Genomic DNA, 9,593 nt, shown 5'->3' with positions numbered 1-9,593 from the left:
TATTACGGAGCGTAGATGGTGAAATCCCTAAATTCCTTGCAACAGCTGCTTGAGAAATGTGGTTCTTAAACAATTTGCTCAAGCATTTGTTGACAAAGTGGTGACCCTCGCCCCGTCCTTGTTTGTGAATGAGTGAGCATTTCATGGAAGCTGCTTTTATACCCAATCATGGCACCCACCTGTTCCCAATTAGCCTGTTCACCTGTGGGATGTTCCAAATAAGTCTTTGATGAGCATTCCTCAACTTTCTCAGTCTTTTTTTGCCACTTGTGCCAGCTTTTTTGAAACACGTTGCAGGCATCAAAATCCAAATGAGCTAATATTTGCACAAAATAACAAAGTTTACCAGTTTGAACGTTAAGTATCTTGTCTTTGCAGTCTATTCAATTGAATATAAGTTGAAAAGGATTTGCAAATCATTGTATTCTGCCACCCGAACGCCTCCCTAGGGAGGTGTTTAGGGCACGTCCAACCGGTAGGAGGCTACGGGGAAGACCCAGGACACGTTGGGAAGACTATGTCTCCCGGCTGGCCTGGGAACGCCTCGGGATCCCCCGGGAAGAGCTAGACGAAGTGGCTGGGGAGAGGGAAGCCTGGGTTTCCCTGCTTAGGCTGTTGCCCCCGCGACCCGACCTCGGATAAGCGGAAGATGATGCATGGATGTATTCTATTCTTATTTACCATTTACACAACGTGACAACTTCACTGCTTTTGGCTTTTGTATAATATAAAAATAAACAGAAAATAAAGTTTAATTAGTTAAGAGATTAATTAATAATCAATCAATCAATCAAAGTTTATTTATATAGCCCCTAATCACAAATGCCTCAAAGGGCTGCACAAACCACAACAACATCTAAACCTAACGGGAACAATGAGAAACCTTGGAAGGAACCACAAATCAGAATCAGAATCAGACATATTTTATATCTGATCATCTCTTATTTATTTTAAAAAAAATAGCGCTATAGAGCGCTCTCAACAGTTTACATTTGCTTGCATAAATATTTAATAAGGAAAAACTTTAAAATAAACGAGGAGGCTCTATCTCCGAATAGTAAAGAATTCTTTCAAAATCAGCCTCAAAATCAAATCACTTGTCACTTATCACATTTCTGACATTTTCTAAACCTATTATCGACAGCCACTCCTAACTTTTTGAGTTATGCTGCTAACTAACCAACTAACCTTGGTGAAGGTAAACATGTGTTTCAAAAGTTATTTGAATTAAGAAGTAAAACTCAAACAAAAAGAGATATTAAGGGCTCAGGACGTTTAGAACATCAATCCTTATTGAACTTTTCCAAAATATTGTAGGCTTGATATTGTTATCAAAGACTATTTCTTTGTCGTTATCGTACTGGATGACACCCTCCGACTGTATCGTTGTCATCCATGATTTTACAACATTCAGAAAGACCATTGAGTGACATATTTACCACAAAGGTGTTGCTGTCGCCGTGCGTGTGCGATGGCGTCAGGTCCAGGCGTCCGGGGTCCACGGCGCCCAGCTCCCCGAGACACTCTCCGCACAGCAGCCTGGCCTGCGGGGACGAGTCCTGGCAACCCTTGAGCAGCACCGACACCAGGCTGGAGATCAGCGGCTCCACCGCCTCACTGGCGCAAACACGCCTCAGTAGCCAGGCCTGCTCATCCCAACGCACAAACACAGTTTATGAAATGATGGTGCACTTCTGATTAGGGGTTGGCGGCATGAAAATGAAACAATCAGGGTATTAAGGCCACAGTACGATATTACATGGCTTGAATTTAACCACGGCAACCGCAGCAAAAGCCGCGACCGCCCTCGTGACTTGCCGTGATGCTTTAAAAAATGGACCAGCATCTGCAGCAAGAACACCCCGTGACCGCCCTTGACTTTTTACTTGTTAGTGGAATAGGGATGTAACAAGAAACGGTGTAATGATAATTTTCGATAAAATTCCAGTTAGTAATACCGTCTAATTTTTTAATTAGAGAAAAAATGTCATTTATTAAAGGGGAACATTATCACCAGACCTATGTAAGCGTCAATATATACCTTGATGGTGCAGAAAAAAGACCATCTATTTTTTTAACCGATTTCCGAACTCTAAATGGGTGAATTTTGGCGAATTAAACGCCTTTCTGTTTATCGCGCTGGAAGCGATGACGTCAGAATGTGACGTCGCCGAGGTAACACACCCGCCCTTTTCATTTTCAACACATTACAAACACCGGGTCTCAGCTCTGTTATTTTCCATTTTTTTGACTATTTTTTGGAACCTTGGAGACATCATGCCTCGACGGTGTGTTGTCGGAGGGTGTAACAACACTAACAGGGAGGGATTCAAGTTGCACCACTGGCAAGAAATCTGCCGCCAGACCCCCATTGAATGTACCAGAGTGTCTTCACATTTGACCGGCGATGCTAAGACAGACATGGCACAGAGATGTATGGATAATCTGCAGATGCATTTGCAACTATAAAGTCAACGAAATCACAAAGGTGAGTTTTGTTGATGTTGTTGACTTATGTGCTAATCAGACATATTTGATTGTGGTGTGACTGCCAGCTAATCGATGCTAACATGCTATTTACCGGCGGTGCTAAAGCAGACATGGCACAGAGATGTATGGATAACCTGTAGATGCATTTGAAACTATATTACGTTTCCTTCCACCCATATTTAATGTGAAAAAAACACTTACCAATCGACGGATTTAAGTTGCTCCAGTGTCAAAAGATGCGAAACTCCTGATCGTTTGGTCCGCACATTTTACCGGCGATGCTAATGCAGCTATTCGGCCATGCTATGACTATGAATAGCGTCAATAGCTATTCGCTCAATAGCTTCAGTTTCTTCTTCAATATTTTCATACTCCAACCATCTGTTTCAATACGTGCGTAATCTGTTGAATCGCTTAAGTCGCTGAAATCCGAGTTTGAATCCGAGCTAATGACACTATATCTTGTTGTGGTATTCCCATTGTTTGTTTACATTGGCAGCCCTGTGTGACGTCACAGGGAAATGGCCAGTGTCTTTGCAGAGAGCGAAAATAAGGCACTTTAAAGCTTTATTTAGGGATATTCCGAGACCGGTAAAATGTTGAAAAAAACTTCAAAAAATACAACAAGCCACTGGGAACTGATTTTTATTGTTTTTAACCCTTTTGAAATTGTGATAATGTTCCCCTTTAATGCATTTTAGGCAACAGGAAGTCAGGCGCATCTAGCGTCGTTTGGCTTGATAATCATGGCGAACTAACTACACGGACCTTGCTCCGGAGATTTCCCCTCGGAGTAAACGGAGCAAAGTTCTTGGTTTAACGTCATTTTTCCTCGCTTCCCGCCGCGTGTGTGCTTAGATGGAGACAGGTGTGGAAAATATTGGAGACGCCTGTCCCCACACTAAAAGTATACAGCCAAGGAGAAAACTATTTGATGTTGCTTTTATTTTCCCAATACAGCGTCCATCAGCTGCTGTGACAGAGAGTTAATGATGTGAGGAAACATGCAGGTGATGTGTCGTGAACGTTGTCACAACTTGTTTATATAGTCTTTACTTTTTTTACTGGGATATTCAATCCTCCTTTATTTGACTGTATCAGTGTTCAAATTAAATTAATACTAACTCCAATGTTTTGTCATCTCATCGAATTGAACAAAGGCTGTGAAGATTGTGTATTCGATGTGAGAGGACCTCCATCTATCAAAATGTAAAAATAGAGATAAAGGCATCATGAAATGACAAAAAGCTGACAAGTTTGTATTATTAATGAATTAAAAAACAGTATATATATATATATACATACATACATACACACACACATACATACATATATATATATACATACATACATACACACACACACATTCATATATATATATATATATATACTGTTTTTTAATTCATTAATAATACAAACTTGTCAGCTTTTTGTCATTTCATGATACCTTTATCTCTATTTTTACATTTTGATAGATGGAGGTCCTCTCACATCGAATACACAATCTTCGCAGCCTTTGTTCAATTCGATGAGATGACAAAACATTGGAGTTAATCAATCCTCCTTTATTTGACTTTATCAGTGTTCAAATAAAATTAATACTAACTCCAATGTTTTGTCATCTCATCGAATTGAACAAAGGCTGTGAAGATTGTGTATTCGATGTGAGAGGACCTCCATCTATCAAAATGTAAAAATTGAGATAAAGGCATCATGAAATTACAAAAAGCTGACAAGTTTGTATTATTAATGAATTAAAAAACTGTATATATATATATATATATATATATATATATATATATATATATATATATATATATATGCATGCTTTGGAGCCCCTGCCTGGAAAGAAAATATTGTTTACCTTGGTGCCCTAAAATATGAGCCCTCCTTGCCTTGACCTTAAAAATTTAAAATTCGAGGCCTGATATTATATTGTCTATTAGAGTCTTTACTTTGTTTACTGGGTTGTTCACTTCTTTATTTAACTGTATCAGTGTTCAAATAACATCAATACTAGCTCAAATGTTTTGTCATCTCATCGAACTGAACGTAGAATGTGAAGAGTGAAAATTGTGTATTCGATGTGAGAGGTGTCACTCCTCTTTATTTTTGTTGGCCAAACTGTTGTACTGAAACAAGAGAAGAACGAAGCTTGTTTATTAGTCTTCATCTTCATTAGCCAAACTGAACTGGTCCGTGTTTTATTTTGATATCAAAAAATAAACGGCATTTATATTATATATATATATATATATATATATATATACACAGTGGGGCAAAAAAGTATTTAGTCAGCCACCGATTGTGCAAGTTCTCCCACTTAAAATGATGACAGAGGTCCGTAATTTTCATCATAGGTACACTTCAACTGTGAGAGACAGAATGTGAAAAAAAATCCAGGAATTCACATTGTAGGAATTTTAAAGAATTTATTTGTAAATTATGGTTTGAAATAAGTATTTGGTCAACCATTCAAAGCTCTCACTGATGGAAGGAGGTTTTGGCTCAAAATCTCACGATACATGGCCCCATTCATTCTTTCCTTAACACGGATCAATCGTCCTGTCCCCTTTGCAGAAAAACAGCCCCAAAGCATGATGTTTCCACCCCCACGCTGCACAGTAGGTGTGGTGTTCTTGGGATGCAACTCAGTATTCTTCTTCCTCCAAACACGACGAGTTGAGTTTATACCAAAATGGATACATGGATGATACAGCAGAGGATTGGGAGAATGTCATGTGGTATACATTTAACTCCTCGTGTTTGGAGGAAGAACAATACTGAGTTGCATCCCAAGAACACCATACCTACTGTGAAGGATGGCGGTGGAAACATCATGCTTTGGGGCTGTTTTTCTACTAAGGGGATAGGACGATTGATCCGTGTTAAGGAAAGAATGAATGGGGCCATGTATTGTTCAATTTTCAGCAAATGGTTGACCAAATACTAATTTTCCACCATAATTTAAGAATAAATTATTTCAAATTCATACAATGCAAATTCCTGGATTTTTTTCCCACATTCTGTCTCTCACAGTTGAAGTGTACCTATGATGAAAATTACAGACCTCTGTCATCATTTTAAGTGGGAGAACTTGCACAATCGGTGCCTGACTAAATACTTTTTGCCCCACTGTATATATACGTCATTACTGTAAGTGCCTGGATTCTGGCTGCTAGTTTTAATAGCTCAGTATCTGTGCCAAATTCGGACTTATCACACACCTGGTTGTTGTGCATCATGTCCCTCAGGCTGGTAAGCGCATGAATGCGCACGTCCACATTCTCATGTTGCACGGCTCTCATGGACAGCTGCAGGGCGGACACCAAGTCACTGGTACTGGCGGTCAGCTAAGAAAAAGGTACAACAAACTGTTAGAATAATTATATGTAAGTTATCTCACAACTCTTATGCTTAAATGCCGTTGCTATAGTTATTATTTATTGTGGTCTTTTCTGCTTCGTGGAAGGGCACACAACTTGTTATCTTCCACGGCATAAGAGGAGTGGCCTCGCCACAGATGTTTTCTTTGTTTTAGGCCAAGGACGTACCAGGATCTTAATAAACATAAGGAGACAGCACGCAGACAAAGCAGAGACAAGACAATCAGAAGGCGCCCGCACATTCCATCACGTATTGTGCACACTGAAGCTGCTTTGCATAATGTGTGACCCCTCCCTTTAGAGGCAGCCTCAGTGATGTTACCTGGGAACTCCGAATAAATAGAGGAGAGCGTGGGACTGTCCCTCAGAGCATAGTGGGAGACTGTAACAGAGTGTGCAGCCCCAAACGTTTCTCCTCATGAGCAAAATTGAACTCTGTCTCTGCCTGATTCCTTGCTTCTTGTCTTGTTTAATATATAGTTTGGTGTTTGAACCTGACACAAACTATTACTATTGCTGTGTTAGTGTGTTCCAGTGTCCTGACAAGTACCAAACCTTTTTGTAGTTCTGCAGGACAGTGTGGATGTCTTCCAGCTCAGGGTGCTGCGGCAGGAAATAAATCTCATGGAGGTAGTCGTTGACTTCTTCCCTGCGAAAGATGCCAGACGTCATCGTTACCAAGTGACGAGTGTACATCCTTGATGTGACGTTAGCTAATGAATCACGTCTTTGAAGTGAATGATGACAACCGATTCTCAGTTGTGAGACGTTTTTTCATGCACGCCCAATTTTGGCGTCAGCATTTGCCTCCTGACTGGCAACTGGACTAGAAAATGAATCAAAATTAAAGAAATAAACTTAACTTTTTTAAAGAAAACAAATGTATAAAATACAGGCAAAAAGTTTGGACACACCTTCTCGTTCAATGCGTTTTTTTTTTTATCTTCATGACTATTTACATTGTACATTGTCACATCAAAACTATAAATGAACACATGTGGAGTTATGTATTTAACAAAAAAAAGTGAAATAACTGAAGACATGTTTTATATTCTAGTTTCTTCAAAATAGCCACCCTTTGCTCCGATTACTGCTTTGCACACTCTTGGCATTCTCTCCATGAGCTTCAAGAGTTGTGCTTAAACGGAATTGAGAGAATACCAAGAGTGTGCAAAGCAGTAATCAGAGCAAAGGGTGGCTGTTTTGAAGAAACTAGAATATAAAACATGTTTTCAGCTATTTCACCTTTTTTTGTTAAGTACATAACTCCACATGTGTTCATTCATAGTTTTGATGTGACAATCTACAATGTAAATAGGCATGAAAATAAAGAAAATCCATTGAAATGACAGCGTGTCCAAACTTTTGGCCTGTACTGTATATTACTACGCATAAAAATATATATATAAAAAAAAAATTAAATTGAAAAAATAATTATATTCAAGTTATCACACAACTCTTATGCTTAAAGGCACATAACTTATTATCTTCCACTGCAAGTAAGGAGTGGCTTGCTGCTGTTGTTTGTGTCTTACAGCCTGCTGACAGACTTCGAGTACCCCAACGCAGACGAAACACAGACAGGGCGAAAGCACAAGTGTCAGCACATTTCCATTCTGAATAATCACGTATTGTGTCTACTGGGGCTGCTTGCATACCCCTCTCTTCAGAAGCAACCTCAGTGAAGTTAACTAGGGATTTCCTGAATAAAATGGGGAGCACAGGGGCTGTACCTCAGAGCCTGGTGGGAGACTGTAACTGAGTGTGCAGCACCATACGTTTCTCCTCATGAGCAAAATTGAAATCTGTCCCTGCTTGATTCCTTGCTTCTTGTCCTGTTTAATAGTTTGGTGCTTAAACCTGACAAAAATATGTACATATTTATTTTTTTATTATAAACCATTTTAATTGACCGAAAGTATAAGATCACGGGTACGAGCGGCCAAAATGAGTTTCTTCCGCCGTGTGGCGGGACTCTCCCTTAGAGATAGGGTGAGAAGCTCTGCCATCCGGGAGGAACTCAAAGTAAAGCCGCTGCTCCTTCACATCGAGAGGAGCCAGATGAGATGGTTCGGGCATCTGGTCAGGATGCCACCCGAACGCCTCCCTAAGGAGGTGTTTAGGGCACGTCCAACCGGTAGGAGGCCACGGGGAAAACCCAGGACACGTTGGGAAGACTATGTCTCCCGGCTGGCCTGGGAACGCCTCGGGATCCCCCGGGAAGAGCTAGACGAAGTGGCTGGGGAGAGGAAAGTCTGGGTTTCCCTGCTTAGGCTGTTGCCCCCGCAACCCGACCTCGGATAAGCGGAAGAAGATGGATGGATGGACCATTTTAATTTTATTTCATTTATTTATTTATATTTATTTGCATTTACCTTTTGGTTTCAGTATTCTAACAAAAAGCATTCCAAGTACACACACGGTCGGTAGTATAATTTTGTACTCAGATTTTTATTATGTCCTAATTTTTTATGTAGTTTTATTCATACTTTTTATCTATATTGATGTATTTTACTCCGACTTACTGTGTATTTTTTCTATTGTGTTTAAATGCTACGCGGGGAAACTAGTGATGTGGCATTATCGAATGTTAATGAAAACAACAAAAAAATTAAATTACAGTCGATATTTCAGAATAATTCTTAACAATCCTTTTTTTTTTTTCTTTGTCATGAAAAAGGGACATTTTTGTCACGAAAAAGGGAGGTTTTTGTGGTTGGTGCACTAATTGTAAGTGTATATTGTGTTTTTTATGTTGATTTAATAAAAAAAAAAAAAAAAAAAATTTTTTTTGTTTAAATAAAAATGAATAAAAAATTCTTCTGCGGCCCGGTGGTTGGGTACCACTGGTATAACTGATACTAGTGATTGTTTCCTTGATTAAAATTGTTTAAAAAAAACAAACACTAAATGGTCCCCAGTGTATGAAAGGTTGTCTACCCTGCCTTACGCCCGACTGCAGCTGGTATAGGCTCCACCCCCGCAACCCCGAGAGGGACAAGCAGTATAAAATGGATGGATAATAACGAGCCAGTGGTATGAACAGCTCTTTGAAAGTAACGACTCCCTTTAAAGATCCATATATCGCATCCCTGTCCTTTCTATTGTTCTCCTCAGTTTGGGTTTATTTGAATGATGCTGTTTTCCCATAAAGAACTTCATCCCTTCAATTAGCGACGGCGCTAACCTGTTGTCCAGTATCAGGAAGCGGATGATGGCGGCAGTTTCCTTGGGCTGCAGAGGGATGAGGGGGAGGAGCGCCACTATGACGTGACTCAGGAGGGGCCCCAGGTGCACGGGCTCCACACTGCGCACAAAACGCTCCCACGCCCTGCACGCACAATGTGGCATCAAGCATTGACCTGGATGCCGCTCAGAGAAGTGGAGCAAAGCAAGAAGCACTGACTGGCAGCAGAGCAGAGGGAAGTCTTGTCTGTAGCGAAGTCCCGTGCGCAGGGTGGTCATCATCTTCACCCGCACTGAGCTGATGTGCTTGGAGCCCATCAGCTGCATGAGAGCCATGGCGCTGGTCAGCGCCTGCACACACAAAGGTGGATATTTATATTTATGTCCTCAAACCTGCTCTTCTATAGACGCTCAACGAGGTCTCTCATGTGTCACCTGCTGTGTATTGCAGTAGATGGAACATCTCTCTCTGCATGAGCTTCAAAACATATTTTTGTTTACAATAAACTCATTGCTACTAATGCCCCTACT

General features: G+C 40.4%; 1 protein-coding gene across 1 annotated transcript in view; it reads right to left on the bottom strand.

Moving 5' to 3' along the window:
- The window catches only part of atr (ATR serine/threonine kinase), a 102,932-nt gene that overhangs the window by 50,056 nt on the left and 43,283 nt on the right, over nucleotides 1-9,593 (bottom strand). Inside the window, 5 exon segments of the mRNA XM_061894144.1 lie at nucleotides 1,440-1,646; nucleotides 5,718-5,843; nucleotides 6,432-6,525; nucleotides 9,064-9,207; nucleotides 9,283-9,413. Of these exon segments, the coding sequence (XP_061750128.1) occupies nucleotides 1,440-1,646; nucleotides 5,718-5,843; nucleotides 6,432-6,525; nucleotides 9,064-9,207; nucleotides 9,283-9,413 (702 nt within the window).

This window comes from Nerophis ophidion, linkage group LG03 (assembly GCF_033978795.1).
Source record: "Nerophis ophidion isolate RoL-2023_Sa linkage group LG03, RoL_Noph_v1.0, whole genome shotgun sequence".
Lineage (NCBI taxonomy): Eukaryota > Metazoa > Chordata > Actinopteri > Syngnathiformes > Syngnathidae > Nerophis > Nerophis ophidion.
This window is presented reverse-complemented; position numbering and strand designations above follow the sequence as displayed.